Source organism: Lepidochelys olivacea (genome assembly GCF_965140295.1).
Source record: "Lepidochelys olivacea isolate rLepOli2 genome assembly, chromosome: 2".
NCBI classification, from domain to species: domain Eukaryota; kingdom Metazoa; phylum Chordata; order Testudines; family Cheloniidae; genus Lepidochelys; species Lepidochelys olivacea.
The window spans coordinates 182250824-182268944 of NC_140412.1; the positions used below are offsets into that span (position 1 = coordinate 182250824).

The 18121-nt window shown below is 38.9% G+C and overlaps 1 protein-coding gene across 2 annotated transcripts in view; it reads left to right on the forward strand.

The window, feature by feature from the left end:
* The window catches only part of DPY19L1 (dpy-19 like C-mannosyltransferase 1), a 91611-nt gene that overhangs the window by 13697 nt on the left and 59793 nt on the right, over positions 1 to 18121 (forward strand). For both annotated transcript variants that reach the window (XM_084619551.1, XM_084619552.1), the window contains exons 6-7: positions 1745 to 1865; positions 3727 to 3820. In XM_084619551.1, coding sequence (XP_084475677.1) covers positions 1745 to 1865; positions 3727 to 3820 — 215 coding nt within the window. The remainder of the gene's footprint in view (positions 1 to 1744; positions 1866 to 3726; positions 3821 to 18121) is intronic.

The following is an 18121-nucleotide window of genomic DNA, read 5'->3' on the forward strand; positions in this document are numbered from 1 at the left end:
GCTAAGGAATCTAATTCCCACAAGCCTCAGGTTTCTGCAAGGAGGGCTGAAAAAGAGAAATGTCCTTTTTAAGAATGTAAGTTGATTTGTTTCTTCTGGTGCATACAAAGGAGATACAAAAGGGGAACCTGTGCTAAAATCCTATCTCCTCTGAAGTCAGTGGCAGAACTCCTCTTGACGTCAGTGGGGCCAGGATTCATCCCTGAAGTGCAACTTTCTTTCAACTACCTCTTATGTTAAGTCACAGTTCTCATTGTTTGGAACTTTAATTATGAGTGTGCCTGACATTCTTGAACTTCAGAATTTGCTTTTCCTCTAGTCAGTTTAGATGTTCTTTGTGATGGCAATTGGATAAATGATAGCCTTGTGATTTAAAGGTCACTTGTAATTAAAGCACAGATCTCAGTGATGAGTAGCCTAGGTTCTGTTCTCAGTTCAGCCAGACTTTCTGTCTTGCCTTGACTTTTGTGCCTTAGTATTATCCCCATTTTACAGATAGAAAATCTATTTCCTATCTCTCAGGAGTGTTGAGGCTTAATTCATTCTTGGTTGTAAAATGCATTAAGATCTTTGAATGGAAGACAGCACTATGGAAGTGTGGTGGTATTGCAAATTCTGAGGTCCTTAGTAAGATAAATTCCAATTCACTCTATAGGAATTAGCTTGAGTAAGAAGGGAGTAAAAACTAATACAAAACTTAGGATTTGTCCATTACTGTTATTCTGGCCATGCCAAGAGGTAGCCTTATCGTGTTCTCCTTACTTAGTGATCCATAAAGAACATTATGCAGTTTTTCATGTCTGTGTGATTATTTTCCCTAAAGAGATGTCTCAGTTTCATGTTAACCATCTCTCTGTATCAGATATCTAGAGGTATCCTGGTCAGATGAATTTGATCTTGTATTAGAGGGGTGTAAATAGGGTATTTGGATACTTTGTTGTTTGACAGCTTGCTCTATGCGTGCTTTGCCAACTTTGTGGGAAAAATTTGGGACCATCTGAGAGACATCTGCTAAGCAAAGTTGGCTCATAGAGCTCCTTCCATAAAATGTTCAAATATACCAATTCCTACATGGTTCTGAATACAGTGGTTCCCAACCAGGGGTATGTAAAGATCTTCCCGGAGATATATCCACTCATCTCGATATTTGCCTAGTTTTACTACAGCCTACATAGAAAGCACTAGCGAAATCGCTATAAACTAAAATGTCATACAGACAGACAATGGCTTGTTTATACTGCTCTATATGCTGTGCACTGAAATGTAAGTACAATATTTATACTCCAACTGATTTTTATAGTTACGTGGTACAAATGAGAAAGTAAGCAATTATTCAGCAATAGTGTGCTGCGACACTTGCGTATTTTTATGTCTGATTTTGTAAGCAAGTATTTTTAATTGAGGTGAAACTTTGGGGTACGCAAGACAAATCAGACTCCTGAAAGGGGTACAGTAGTCTGGAAAAGTTGAGAAGCACTGCCTTAGGTTGATGGGGGTATATAGACTTCTGATGTTAAGCAGGTATAGTGTTAAGACTAATGCTGAGCAATAGAGCTATGTTGGGTATTCAGAGTGAATCATCTCAAAAACCCTTAGTTTTGTAGAAATTAAAAATGTAGAGTCTTGGAAACACTGTCATGGCATTTTACTAGTTCCTGGCTGTTTGAAAGGTTGCCGTAGGTATTGAGATAATCTGTAAATCTAAGTTCCTACTTAAAAACTTCAAATCCTATTTTCTACACAGGTGGTCCTCGCCAGCTGGTACCGCATATACACAGGGGTAATGGATTTTATTGGTCTTCAGACCAAGACATGCTGGACTGTAAACAGAGGAGAAGGGCTTAGTCCTGTTGAAAGCTGTGAAGGCAAGTTTTTTTCCCCTAGTATATCCTTGTGGTTTTGCATGTATTTTGGTTAATGTGTGTTCATCACTGGCTCATTTTCATTTAGTTAAGCCTGTGTTTTAGCTAATTTTGCAACATAGTATATGAAATACATGGAAAAGGAGGGATTTTGTGCTGTGCCTCGTAGAGGTATAGCACAGAACTTGTAATCCAGGTAGTGAGGACTAGGGGCTTGTCTTCACTGCAGCACTAGCTTGAGCTATAACTTGAGTTTTGCCCCTAACCCAACTCTCATCCATGTGCAAAAATGTGTAGCTTGAGCGAATTGCCTGTTGAAGAGGATGAGTTGAAGCTGCAATGCTGCGGACATGGGAGTTGGTAATATAGTGGGCATGCAGCAGTTCGAATTGTAATTCCTCAGCTGCTAACCAAATTAGATTGTGTAAATGGAATGTGTCGCATTTCGGTCCATCTCACTTGAGCTAGGCTAGCTTGAGTGCAGTAAATCAAGTGTACTAACTCAAGCAACTGTTGTAGTGACAAGCCTAAATTGGTTTTAAGCCATCTTTGAGCCCTCCCAATCCTGGGTTGCTCTGAGGGCCACAGTGGCCCCTGACATAATTTAGACAAGCCTTTGGGGCTGTGTAAGTTAGGCAGCCTCCCTGGGTTGCCGTCTGAGTGACAGTGCTACTCAAATATCTGCAGTGCTGCGGCCCTGCCCTCTACATGTTCCATACACCAGTGCTTGTGAGGGAATTTCAGAAGGCAGCCTTCCATAGTGTCTTCCATGGTGATTGCACTGGGGGAATCCTCCCCTGGGGGAATCTGGATCTTTCACCCAGTTTAAATGGGCTGGGATGGATGTGAGGATCTTGTATCTGATCTTTAGTTCCCAGAGCTCAGGCATGACCAAGTGCTATTTCAGATGTGGAGGAACGTGCTTGATAATGTGTGATAAAGCTTTTTATAATACCTTAAGTATAAAAGGTGTCTTGTAAAACAACCTTTTCATTTTGTCTTTTGAAATTTAGAAATATGCTATAATTTAACTGAGCTGTATAAATCAGATTCACATTTAATTAAAAAAATCTTTAAAAACTTTTATGGAACAGACTTTAAATCCAATTTTACCTTAAGAGGTGTATTCTTTGTTTTTAAAATAAATGTAAAGGTTAAAACTACTGGTAATGGAATAAAAAGTTAATGGATTAGTTTGAATTGTAAATATATATTGTGGGATTTGTGCACGTATGAACTGCCCTATATTAAGAGAAACCTAATTCACTTTTGCTGTAACTGTTTTAATGCTTCATTATTCTTAAGCTACCCCAAAAAATAAGGGCTTTGTTCAGAGTCTGCACAGTTCACTTTTTATCTAACTTAATCAAAAGCAAGATATTTTGAATTATTCTCCTAACTTCTTTAAGAGGCAGTATATTGATGCTTATCAGGGCTTCCATACATGCCAGCCAATTCATCCTCAGTTTTGAAGAAATTCCCTCCTATGTTTTCAGCATGTAGGGAATAATGTCTGCAGACCCGGGTGTCATCTTTTCCTTGCCACCCCTTATGGATTGAACATGGCTCTTTTTTAAATTGCCTTTATTGTAGGAGAAAAGAGCTCACTTTTTATTTTTGAATGCCTTGAGATTGCATCTGATTCACACGTTTTCTGGTGGTGCATTCCTCTTCCCTACTCCCTGTGTTAGCTTGGAGATATCAAAAGATAAATTATTTTTATTTTTCTCGATATACATGTAGTAAGGTTACATGCTATATAACGTGTTATTCTGACTTTTTGTTGCTAGAATATACACATATAAAATCTGTCCTATTTTAGTATATTTTTGTCAATATCTGTATGTTAATTGCTGTTTGTTAGGATTGGGAGACCCTGCTTCCTTTTATGTTGCTGTGATCTTTCTTTTAAATGGAGTAATGATGTCATTGTTCTTCATATATGGCACATACCTCAGGTAAGACAGTTGAGCAGCAAGTAATTTCAATGGTAACAAGTTTTTCGTAAAATTATAGTGTTTGTAAACATTTTAATAACTCTTTAAAGTAAAAATGTGTTTTTTGGGATACTCAGTGAAGCAATTATTTTGGGGCATTATTTACATGTTAGTATTAAACATATACTGTTTTTGTAGAGGAGCTTGTTAATCCCTTAATTTGGATGACAACTAAGCAAATATGAGAAGATAAAAATATCAAGGAGGTAGCATTTGGAAATCAGTAAGCAGGATAGTATACATTTGTAATAATATTTGACATCATGACCTCAGTTATTAATGTAACACATTTTCTTTTAAAATGTAGTTGTTCAGTTATACCTCTAACCAAACCCAGAGTTTTAAAGTGCTTTGGCTGCAGCTATACTTTGCTCCTTTGATTTAAGCTTCTTATCTAAAAACCTTAAGACTGAGGTTTCTTTCCTTCTCAGTTGGTGCAATCTTACAGAAACAAAGAGTTGCATACATTTCCTCTTGTTGTGAATTTCTGTATTTATTTACAGTATCTGTACTCAATTCAGGAACCAAACTGGACTTGGTTTTGCTTCTGTTTTTTCTGTTGAAAATGATGTTCTTCCCTTTATTCTTATAAGACTGTGGTGCAAAAACAAATAATTGAGCGGGAGATGGATGAATTGGTCTCTTACTTCACAGATACCATACTTCTCTGCTCTTTGCTTCCCCCCTCCTCTCCTTCTGTACTCTTCTGAATATGGGATGGTGGTATAGAGAAAATGACTTGTTACACTCTGGGCACTCCCAACTACAAGTAGCTGCAATGAAGAACAACATTGGGATAAAACCGAACATAGTAGTGAAAATGGGAAGTTGCCTAGTTCAGCTAACAAATTTCAGGAGTGATATTGTGTCTCCTCTGCTACAGTGGGTTCATCTGATTTTTGGTGTATATATTTGATATTGTAATGGATGAATGCAGCATGTTCTAAGACAACAGATAACCTTTACGTACAGGGGAGGCCTGTCAGGTTGAGGATACTGCAGGCAGTTTAAAGTGAAATCCACATTTATGTTAATGTCACTCAAAGTTCATTATTGTCTTTTAAGTTCTCAGTATTTTGTCTCCTGAGTTGGACTGTGCTGGATGTAAATTCTCAAATTAGAGATTTAGTAGTGAAATTAAATAGTTTAATTTAAACACAAGCCACCTGCAGTTCAAGTTGTATAGAAGTTTATATTTCTGAAGTGTTTTCTATTGAGACACAAGATAGGGCAGGTAATATCTTTTATTGGACCAAGTGCTGCTTTTGAGCTTCAAAAAGCTGATCCTCTGGACTTTCCATTGTCATCTGTAAAGGAAGGTGGTATATCATCAGTGTTAAAATAATGCAAGAGAGAAAATACGATGCTCCTATTTTCCCTCTCCCATAATATAAGAACAGGAGATCATCCAATGAAATAAAAAAGCAACACACTTAAAACTGGTGAAAGGATTTTTTAAAACCTTCCCCTTTCCCTAATCAACCAACCAATTGAATTCATTGCTACAAGATATAGAAGCTAATAACTTGGTAGGATTCAACATTTTTATTGAGTATGAGAGCATTCATACTCTCATATATACATTTACACATACAAATAAAAAAAATTAAAGGTAAAGATGAATAAGGAAATTAAACCCTTGTTTCAAGGCATAAGCCAACCAGTAGCTACTAGGGATTATGAAAAAAAATTCCCCATGGCAAATGATTCCATAAATGTCCATTAGGGGTTTCTTGTTTTTTTTCCCTGAACCATTTGTTGTTGCCCTTTCTCAGAGACAGTATACTGGACTAGAAAAAACATTGGTAATCTAGTATGGCTATAATTTTTGACTACCTGGAGATTGAGGGGGCTTAGACATCTGCATGAGACATGAAAAAACAAAGGGAATCATGACCATTTTGAAGTGATTAGAATAGGTTGGGTGAGGTAATATCTTTTATTGGACCAGCTTCTGTTGGTGAGAGACACAAGCTTTCATGCCCCACAAAGCTCTTCTTCAGGTCTGTGTGGCATGAAAGCTTGTCTCGCTCACCAACAGAAGTTGGTTCAGTAAAAGATATTACCTCACCCACCTTGTCCTCCTAATATCCTAGGACTACGGATGGCTACAACTACACTGCATAGAATTAGCAGTTTTGGCTAATCAGTGATGGAGGAAGTGAGAGCAGAAGATCACTTAATCACCAGAAAAAGCTTATCCATCTTCCTCCATGCTAAGTTCTGTTCATGAAATAGTTCGCAGGAACCTTCTGATTGTAGGATGCAAATGATTCTATTTGTAGGGTGTTCCAGAACATGAAGAACCTGGAAGCAGTGAGGTCTTGGCTGTCTATCTTTGCCACTCTTTCAATTGACTGAAGAGTTGCTTTAGGATAATAAAAAGTACCTACTCTAGTGCCTGTGCAGTTTGTGGGGGTTTCAGTCCGTCTACACCTCTAGCCAAAGTGGTGAACAACAATAAATTTAGGCCTTGTGTTGTACCTCGGAGAACTACCACTGTTTGCTCTATTCCCTCCGCTACCTCTAAACTACAGCTTATTTTAATATTCTTTATGTACCTTGAATAATTAAATTTTTCTTTAATTAAATGTCTCTGTACTTCAGCGTAATGTATCTAGGAAATCAAAATAGCAGTCCCTTCATTGCTTTAGTGCTGGCTCTGCCAGCAAGTGGCCAGTTGAAACTTACCTAATTAGGTCTTCATTATTTCAGTACAGAACACTCATAAATATGACTTACTTAATTAAACTAAAATTTCTAGGTTTCAGAAGCCTGGAGTATGCAGCTTCCAGCTGAAGGGCCTATTTTTAAGAGTCAGAAAAAACGTAATTTTGTGTCTCTGCTCCTTCAACGCTAGCCAGTGTTTGGTCAAGAGATCCACAGTGTGTATAGTTCCTACCCTTTTTTATGTGCATGTGTGTGCTGTCCCCCTTCTGCAACTTGTGCGTAGTAGTATGACATCGTTATCATCAAACCACCAAGTTAGCAAAGTCTTTAGTATAACCTTCCTTCTCTTCCTCCAATAAACACCCCCAACGCTCTCCCCAAACAAACCCTGTAGGAACTTTTTTCCAGGAAATGATTATGCTTACCAGCAGTTCAATAGTATTCTGTGCTTCAGTATTCTAAACTGTCTTCTCATGTGTTAAGCTAATGATCCCTTTAGGCATATATAATGCTACAGCATGCATAATGCAATTAGGAGTTGGTACTTACACTGCAGTATTATATCATGGATTGTTTACCTTCAGTATATTCCTTAAACTATATTTATCTTTACTTTGCATAGTTCTTACTTTTAATTTGTTTTTTGAAGGCAGCACAATTGTTTCTTTGTTGACCATGTGTTTTTGATCTTGAAATTTTTAGTATTAATGTAACAGACAGGTTACATCTTAGATGCAGCATTGTGTAGTTCTGTAAGAGATTTATTTTTGTGACTGTTTCAGCACCCCGTTGATTTGTTTAATCCTCCTCACAGAGTTGTACCCGGAACTCATTGACTCTGCATGACTTGTGGTTTTTGGTGGCTGCAGGATCTTTGAATATTTATCTGATTTTTTTTTTTTAACCCCTAACTGCTTCTACAGAAGTTTTTTTAACTGCATTATTTTACTGATTTTTATTGTAACAGAAAATAAACTAGGATTTATCCTTTGGTCAGCATAATTAGTTTTTGTATTTTAAAAATGTATATTGCATAACTTAAGAGCTAGTTAACAATTGGACAGAAAGTATGCAAACTGAAAACACAAAGGAACATACTTTTACAGTTCTTGACCACAGTTCATGCTTTAAATGTTTAATATCCTGACCATTTTTACAATAATTTCCCAAGACATAAGTCCATGTTGTGGACCAATTTTGCAGCTTGCAAAATTTCATTTTTAAAATCCGCAATTTTTTGAGCTGTTTAAAGACAAAATGATTTCAAAATAACCACTGTTTATTCTTGGGCAGGTTTTATACTCTTGTAACTTCAAAACTCCCAAACTAATATAAATAGTACTGGTTTAAAAAAACATTACTCCAGAGCTAAACCTTCCTGTCTCTCTTTTGACCCACAACACAATTATATTTCTGAATTATAACTCAGTAAACCCTATTTTTTAGCATAATGAAGACCTTATTACTGTACGGCCCCACAAGAGGGCACTGCTGTAGTACTTCCATAATTTCCGGAAAAACAGATCGTACTATCTAGCTGCTTAACACTGTTTTTGTCCACATCAGATTATTTTTTAGTCAGTCTGTTTCAGTACTAGATTTAGTACTAAAGTTTTGGTGTAACAGTGTCCTTCTTTAAAACAAATTTGTTTGGTCTGTAGGTTTGTTCAAGTGGTTTAATGTGAAGATGATTTTTGACAAAGAATACCAAGCTAACAGAGTAATCAAAATGAGCAACGTTAGTATGGTGTTTATTTGCAACAACTTTGGTTTTTTGGGGGGGAAATAATAGAGGGAGTATAGAGTAACAAAATTATAACATAAAAGCAACAAGTATGGGGACTATTCATGGTCCAGATGAAGGTACTGGCAACAACTCACATTGACCTCAATGAAGGAGGCCTGGGCTTCTGTCACCAAAAAGTTTGATCTAGGTATTACCACGCTACTGTAACTCACTGTTCATATTAATATAATACACTCACATATTAGTCAATTTATGAGGAAATTCAGTGATCTGTGTGAGAAATTTCTTTGTTTTTCAGCTCAACTTTGTGACACTGAAAGTATTGGTATCAGGAGTCCATTTCAACACCCAGAAGGAAGTTTCCATCTTAGTTGAAACATTGTTCATGTTTGGAGACACAATACTCCTTTCCTTTCTGACTATTCTGCATTAGCAATTTTCTTTTGAAATATTAGTGTTCTGTTGGACCCTGGCAGTTCTCTGGGATATAGCAGATAGGAGATACATTGTTCTTGGTGCATCAGTGAACTGGGTGTTGCTCTGTGAGTACAGTTTCACTTCAGTTACACGCTGCTGTTACTCCAAATAAACCACTGGATTTTATTTCAATCGAGTTACTTTGATGTAAAACTGGAGTAGTGAATCAGGCCCTTAAGTTCTTCTGTTGAACAAATGAAACTCTAGAGCCAACAAAAGTCAGTTCAGTCAGTTATAGGCCCCTTCTAAATGGTTAATCACAAAATGTAACTTCCATCTTAGCCTCAAGTTTTCAAGATGCAACATCTAAGAATTCCAAATGTACGTTGTGTACAAGAAATGTAAAAACTAATTTGTCAAGACCTTAATTATAATATTGGCTATTTCTCCTTAAGAGTGAAAATTAGGTACCAGAATCCTAGATTAGGTATAAGAAATCATTGACACAAAAATGCTAATATTGAAATGTAGTTGGTTGTGTTAAACAGAGAAGTTTAATTTTTTTATTATTGTTCCTTTTACCTCCTAGAAGGGAATGTTTGAAAATTATTTGGTGGCTTACTTTCAGATAAGTACTCGGAAAAACTGTGGCCTTTCACATTTTTTTGCTTTCCCTTTCAAATTGGTAATTCATCAGTTCAATTTAGAACACAAAACTAATATTTCAGTTTCTATCCCAGTTTTATAGGATATAAAATAAGGTATCAGATATTTATCAAAACATTTAAAAGCTGAACTTGCATACACTTATTCCCCATAGATAGTTTGTACCCTTCCCCTTAAATTTTTCTAATGTTTGCCTTGTAAGAATAGAATATTAAGCATAGGAAAGTGGTGGTGGTGGGGTGGAAAGGAAGAAGGGTTTTTTCTGTTGTATGCATGTTCTAGCAATATTCAGTTGTGGATATGACAAAATCTGAAGAGCACACACGCAGGTGTTTCATGAGAAGAAAGTGAAGGGTGAACATTTAAAATATTGTAGAAAAAGCATATTTAAGTAGCTCAAATGCAATTTTGTGTTTGGACATTTCATTACCAAATTTAAAAGAAAAATACACTTTCAGACAGCCTTTAATATTTTGGTTATAGTCTTTTTATATTTTATTAATTGATTTGTTTTCATTTACTTAAACTTCACATTATAACAGCAAGTACCCCCAGGTGTTAGGATATGTCAGACTAATGCTGATGGGATTGAAAAATTCACTCACCTATTCACAGCTGGTTAATAGAAGGCTTTTCTGAATGAAGAGGAGGATCATTGCCACCCCCTTTGCAGATTTATGTAAAGCTTTCATTAAAAATAATGTCTTTGCCTTCTGGTTGCAAAGATAACTTTGGAAATATTAACTGACTGAATATATACTTTATCATGCATCTGCAGCCTCCATACTTCTGCTACTGCTCATAGTTCTACTAAGTGAAACCTAATCAAAACCTTTTGTGCAGCGCTAGCAGTGATAATCATGTCAGTTTCACTCTGCTGCTTATCCTTGGCAGAGCAATGAGGAAAGGCAGGTGCTGGAGCTGTTCTTCAGTGAGAAAGATGCAAAATGGGGATTGGAAAAGTCCTGTACAGTGATGTGGACATGCCCCTTGTAACTGCCAGGCTGCTGTGGAAGAAAGGGTAGAGTTGTAAGACAGTGCCTTGGAGAAGTTGGGAATCTCTGATGTGGAGAACAGAAATGGAGTTTCTTCTCTCACTCAGAAGCAGCTGTGCTCCCCCACCATATTTGTCCTACTTACTAGGCAGAGGCTGATATCAGAGATAGATAGCATCCTCCTCCTTCCCAAGAGGTAGGGAGAAGGCGTGTGTGTGAGAGGCAGAGACTGACAGATTTACTATTTTTTTGTATGTGTATTCATAAATGTGTCTTTTGTATTTTTATATAGAGAAGCCCAACAGTCTAGAGAGGAGTGTCATGATTTCATTAACCCTGTTTCCCTGTGACAAGGTGCTCCACTCGCTACTAGGCTTGAATGCCTTTGTCCTAGCACCTCTGGGAATTAGCTCATGTGGTCGATGACCCTTCCTACAGTTTCACACTGTCACTCCATCTCTCTCTCTGGTCTGTAGCTCGTTCCTGGAACCACAGTGTCCTGTTCATGACTTGGCCCTCCTGCCAGCTCACTCAGTGTTTTCCCCCCTTCTTGGATATAGACCTTCATAGTCTCTGTCACTCCAACAATGACTGAGGGAGTCTTCCAGTTCGCTGCCACACCAGTGCCACTTCCCTAGTAGAGGGTAAGGGAACCCAGGCCTGCCCTCTGCACCAGGTTACAGCCCAGGGTCCCTACAACACACAGCCAAGGTCTGCTCAGTCCCCAACCATGCTGTTTAGTCCCTGGTCTGAATCCTTACCTCCAGGCCCTCCCCACTCTTCTGGGTTTACTTGCTTCTCGACACCCTCCTCCCAGGGAGCAACCATGGGCTACTTCTCTCTCTAGCCCCCAACCCTACCTCCCTTCTCCCAGGGAGTGACTGCTGACTACCTCCCTGTTGCCTCCTTCCTGCTATCAGCTTCCTGGTTTTGTAGAAGCCCTGCCTATTCCCTCACAGGTGACCTTCCCCTAATTAGGGCTTTCCTCTCAACCTTCAGCCTAATAGGTTAATTGGCTCATCTGGCCTCCATTAACCCCTTCAGGGTGAGTGTGGGGTGGATACCCCATCACATTCCCCAAAAACTTACACACACACACACGAATGTACAATGTAGTATGTACTTAAAATATTGTATACAGGGTGTTACTTCTGTGCCCAATATAGAGTTGTGGAAAACTTAGATTTTCCTATTTATATTAAATACATATTGGAATATGCAAAAAGAAAAGGAGTACTAGAGACTAACAAATGTATTTGAGCATAAGCTTTCGTGAGCTACAGCTCACTTCATCGGATGCATTCATATTGGAATATGGTGACTTAAGTATCCTCAGATGCCACTGCTTTCTCGTTTGTCTTGTTTCCTTTAATCTTCTTTCATTATTCCTTTAACTGGTGAGAGAGAATTTAGCACTAATGAAAAGTACAGAAATGATGGTCCTGAAAACTGAATCCTCCATATAAGAGGTACAGCTAAAGCATTAACAGTACAAGATCCTTAACTGCCCTGTCAGCTTGCTTCAACTCTGATCGGGACAGATTGCCTTGTGATTGAGAGGGTAATTCTGTCTCCATGACCATTCAAACTTTAATCTTTCAGTTGAGACTAGTATCAAGGAGGTTTTTTTGTTTTTTTTATTGTGGTGGTATTTTCTGAAACTGATACATTTCTGTCAGAATAGGTTGTGACCACAAAATAAGTTTTGTGAAGGCCAATAAACAGGTCTTGGTGAAGTGGCAACATACAGCTGGTGTGTTGCAAAGTTCCTATCTCCCATTAACGTTCCTCAGAACCATGCATTGCTTCATCCCATCACTACTGGCTATGCTATAAAATGTGAATGTCTGTGCACATGGCTCAGTTACAAAATCCTAGGATTATTCTTTGCTTCAGTGCTATTGCTAGTTTTTCCTTTGTTTTAATCTTTTACTCATGCTCTATATATCACGAATGACAACACACTTTCTTTCTCATTTCTGCTTGTATACCTTGTTTCACAGAAAACCATATGGTTTAGTTAACTTTGGAAAGCCAGAATTCAGTGTTAATATCTCCTGAATTACACAATTTTTCCACAAGAAGTTTGCAAAAAAATATATATTTTTTCATAGTGTTGGTAAAGTGCACATTCTAATTTCCATTTCTGATAATTTAGAAATTGTAAACATGTTACTCAGGTTCTCGTTAAAGCAGTTTTTATTATGAATGGAAAATTACTCACCATTTTCAACCAGTTAGCTAGGAAAGTGGGGCCAGATCCTTCAGCTGGTATAAATCATCATAACTCCGCTGAAGTCAATGGAGCCACACCACTTGTACCTACTCAGCTGGACACTGCTTTCAGTCATAAATCCTGATGGCAAATCTTGTTGGTTTTTCAGATGAAGTCTTTGCTTTTTAGCGTCTGACTTAAAATATTAAGCAATTGACAGGTTTTGACTAGTATTCTTTCTCAAAATATATCCAGATGCCTTTACAAAGACATGCTATTATTAACTGTAGCACAAATTTAGTGTGGAAGATATTAATGTAATTTATAGATATTCAGCACTGTTAATGTTGTCTTTGTGCTGACTTCTATACCTTTTTAGTGTTTTGTTTGGATACATGTTTGTGAATGAAACTTTGAAGTCATTTAGGTCTTCTGTGAGCATTTATCATGTTCTGTGAACTCTCAAATCTGTCTTCAAAGGAAAACTGTTTCCACTTTGCTCAGTTTAGCAGTCTCAATTTTCAGAAGGTAAGCAATGCTTTTTACCATGAATAAACCTATGAAATAATTTTCAATATAATTTCAATTGGCAGGTGTTCCAGAACCTATGACTGGTGGGTGGGCATCAAGCTAAAAATGTGGTCTTATTTTTGACAATAGCATTTGGGGTCTTATTTTTGACAGTAGCACAATAGCTCCATTTTCTCTTCTCTCTCCTCTTCAATATTTGTTTATAACAGTCCCAGAAATAATTTTGTTTAAAAGTAAGATTTTATTTTCAATACAAGTTTAAAGCTTAATTTTTGGCAAGTAGGAGAACTTGTGCACCTACTTTGCATGTATGGTTGCAAATACAAATAGTATGTAGGTATATTTACACATGCCAATCCCTGATTTGTGGTAAATGAACATGCAAAGTAGCCACAAATATTTGTGGACCTTAGATCTCAGGCTTCTGAGTTTGACATATTAGGCTAGTGTCATATCACTCTGTTATCAAAATGATGACTAACTGAAGCAGGTATAATTATTTATATTATAACTAGAAACTTTTAAAAAAATAAATATATTGTTTATTCATGCAGGCAAGACTTTTCTTATTACCTGAATTTTGACTACTGGATTGTGCAAAACAGTGCAATTTTTAAGGCATCTGCATTTCTTCAAGAGCCTCTGTGCATTACCATGTGGGATTTGGTAACCCTCCTCTGGAGCTGCTTCCAAGTGCTGTGTCTGAGTGGTTTGGAAATGTTCTCATGAAAGGATGACAGTAGCATGCTACTGTGTATGAGGAAGCACCCCCCCGCTCCCCACCCATCTGCCTCATTTTCCTTGCTGCTGCTGTAGGATTAATCCTCCTGATCCTAGTGACCAGATCTTTAATCTTTTTTTGGAAATAATAGTTTAGTGTAGATAGTTTAGGTAGTTAACAGATAAATGTCATTCCCCTTTTCCCTTGGGAGCCTCCAGGTTCCTTTCCTGGGACTGTGCTGGTCCTTGAGCCCCATAAGGTCTTCCAGAGGGTACCTCATGCCTTCCTATTTTACTGGAATCTGACTCCCATGTCTGATACCTGTTGTACCTGCATGAATTGCAGTCTGCTGTGCCTTTATTGCCCAAACTAGAAAGCAAGGGATGAGGCTCTGGGCTCTTTTGACATCAATGGCTGTAGCCTGGGACTCTGACAGATCCATTGCTGGCAATGAGACCATTTCAGTGCTGAGATCCTCAACAATGGGACCCAAGACATACCCCCCCGCTTTGGTTTAGCACCACTTCTACCAATGGCTCCAGTCCTGAATCCCTCAGCTGTGTACAAGCTGTTGGTTTTGTGTGCCTCAGTAAATCTCCCTGAAAGAGACATGAGATTGAGCACTGGAGCAGAAACTGTTGCCACTTGAAGAAGTTGCCATCTCAGTACCAAACTAACAACAATTGACATGGTCACCCTCTGGACAGGTTGCAGGGCCCACAACTGCAGTCTGGAAGACCCATCAAAGGTTTGGCCAGGCAAGAAGAAGAGGAAACAAGGTCTTCCCAAAAAGGGACCCAAACAAAAGAGAGAACACTATCTATTCCCTCTCTACTACTGCTCAAATCCTCTGTCAATGGAATATTGACAGTTTTAAAGAATTGTTCATACTGGATATCTTTTGAGGCTTCAAGTGTTGTATTTTGTTGAACCTTCTCTTGCTACTTTAAGAACTTGCAAATAAAAAAAGGAGGGACTTAATGTAGGATGATGTTGCTGCAACCCCATAAACATTCTTCACCCGTATTTAGTAAGACTTTCGTTCTACTATATAACACACTAGTTGGGTCATTTAGTAATTTTGAATGCTAAAATGTAAAAGTATACTACTGATTTCAAGTAAGGAATGTGGGTGAAGCTAAGCAGCAACAATTAAGATGTTTGTACACCAATGCAAAGAGCCTGGGTAACAAAGTGGAGGAACTAGATCTACTGTTGCAGGAAGTGAAACTAGATATTATAGGGATAACAGAAACATTGTGGAATAGTAGTCATGACTGGAGTACAGATATTGAAGGGTATATGCTGTTCAGGAAAGACAGAAATAAAGGTAAAGGTGGTAGAGTAGCATTGTATGTTAATGATGAGATAGACTGTAAAGAAAATAGAAGTGATGGAATGGATAAGACAGAGTCTGTTTGGGCCAAAATCATGTTGGGGAAGAAAGCTAGTAGAGGTTCCCCTGATGTAGTGCTTGGGGTATATTAAAGATCACAAGGATCTGATTTGGTTATGGATAGAGACCTCTTTAATGTTTTTAATGAAATAAATACTACTGGGAATTGTGTGATTATGGGAGACTTTAACTTGGCAGATATAGATTGGAGGACAAATGCTAATAATAAGAGTAGGGCCCAGATTTTCCTGGATGTGATAGCTGACAGATTTCTTCACCAAACAGTTGCTGAACCAACAAGAGTTGATACCATTTTAGATTTGGTATTGGTGAGTAGTGAAGACCTCCGAGAAGAACTGGTTGTAGAGGACAGCCAAAAGCAAGGAGTGTGCTAATAAAATGTGGATAACACGAAGTTGGGAGGTATTGCCAATACAGAGGAGGTCTGGAATATCCTACAAGAAGGTCTGGATGACCTTGTAAACTGGAGTAATAGAAATAGGATGAAATTTAATAGTGCAAAGTGTAAGGTCATGAATTTAGGAACTAACAATAATTTTTGCTATAAGCTGGGGACGTATCAATTGGAAGTGACAGAGGAGGAGAAAGACCTGGGTGTTTTGATTGATCACAGGATGACTGATCCATCAGTGTGATGTGGCCAAGAAAAAGGCTAATGCAGTCCTAGAATGCATCAGGCAAAGTATTTCCAGTAGAGAGAGAGAAGTGTTAGTACCATTTTATAAGGTACTGGTGAGACCACATCTGGAATAATGTGTGCAATTCTTGTCTCCTAGTTAGACATAATCTTTCTTAAACATGGAACAGGTGCAGAGCAGGGAACAGATATGATCCAAGGAAAGGAAAACCTACATTATGAGAGAAGACTCAAAGAGCTTGGTTTGTTTAGCCTAAACAAAAGAAGGCTGAGGGGAGATATGATTGCTCTCTATAAATACATCAGAGGGACAAATACCAGGGAGGGAGAGAAATTATTTAACATAAGTGCTCATGTGAACACAAGAACAAATGGATATAAACTGGCCATTGAGCAAGTGTAGGCTCGAAATTAGGTGAAGATTTCTAACCAATAGAGGAGTGAAGTTCTGAAACAGTCCTCCAAGAGGAGCAGTGGGGGCAAAAATCCTAACTTGCTTCGAGACTGACCTTGATAAGTTTATGGAGGGCATGGTCTGATGGGACTGCCTACAATGGCATGTGGCCCATCGGCGACTGCCAGTAGCAAAAATCCCCAACAGCTGGAGATGGGACACTAAATGTGGAGGGCTCTGAGTTACTACACAGAATTCTTTCCTAGGTGTCTGGCTGGTGGGTCTTGCCTACGTGCTCAGCAGTCTAACTGATCGCCATATTTGTGGTTGGGAAGGAATTTTCCCCCAGGTCAGATTGGCAGAGACCCTGGGTTTTTTGGCCTTCCACTGCAGCGTGGGACTAGGATCCCCTACGGACGAATGGCTAGGCAGCAGTTCTGCAGAAAAGGACCTAGGGGTTACAGTGGACGAGAAGCTGGACATGAGTCAACAGTGTGCCCTTGTTGCCAAGAGGGCCAATGGCATTTTGGGATGTATAAGTAGGGGCATTGCCAGCAGATCGAGGGACGTGATCATTCCCCTCTATTCGACATTGGTGAGGCCTCCTCTGGAGCACTGTGTCCAGTTTTGGGCCCCACACTACAAGAAGGATGTGAAAAAATTGGAAAATGTCCAGCGGAGGGCAACAAAAATGATTAGGTGACTGGAACACATGGCTTATGAGGAGAGGCTGTGGGAACTGGGATTGTTTAGTCTGTGGAAAAGAAGAATGAGGGGGGATTTGATAGCTGCTTTCAACTACCTGAAAGGGGGTTCCAAAGAGGATGGATCTAGACTGTTCTCAGTGGTAGCAGATGACAGAACAAGGAGTAATGGTCTCAAGTAGCAGTGGGGGAGGTTTAGGTTGGATATTAGGAAAAACTTTTTCACTAGGAGGGTGGTGAAGCACTGGAATGGGTAACCTAGGGAGGTGGTGGAATCTCCTTCCTTAGAAGTTTTTAAGGCCAGGCTTGACAAAGCCCTGGCTGGGATGATTTAGTTGGGGATTGGTCCTGCTTTGAGCAGGGGGTTGGACTAGATGACCTCCTGAGGTCCCTTCCAACCCTGATATTCTATGGGGCGCAGGACACTTGCACGTTTAAAATAGTGTAGATGGTGAATTCTCTGTAACTTGACGTCTTTAAATCATGATTTCAGGACTTCAGTAACTCAGCCAGAGGTCAGGGGTCTTTTACAGGAGTGAGTGGGTGAGGTTCTGTGCTCTGCAAAGGAGGTCAGACTAGATGATCATGATGGCCTGACTGAGCTTTTGGTACAGTAATTTCTCGCTTAACTTCGTAATTATGTTCCTGAAAAATGCTACTTAAGTGAAATGATGTTAAGCAAATCCAATTTTCCCATAAGAATTAATGTAAATGTTGGGGTTAGGTTACAGGGAATGTTTTTTCTCCAGACAAAATACTTATATATACACACACAGTATAAGTTTTAAACAATTTAATACTGTACACATCAATGGTGATTGTGAAGCTTGGCTGAGGTGGTGGAGTTAGAGGGTGGGATATTTCCCAGGGAATGCCTTACTGCTAAATGATGAACTAGCACTGGGCTGAGACCTCAAGAGTTAGCACATTCTTGTTAATGTAGCCTCACGCTCTACAAGGCAGCACGAATGGAGGGAGGAGACACAGCATGGCAGAGCAAGATGGAGACGCAGCCCGTGTGTGTGTGTGAGTGAGAGAGAGAGAGACACACACACACACACACACAGTGTGTGTGTGAAAGAAAGAGAGAGATGCACATTGTCTCTTCAAGTTGAGACAGCAGCTGCTGCCAGAAAGTTCCCTCTGTC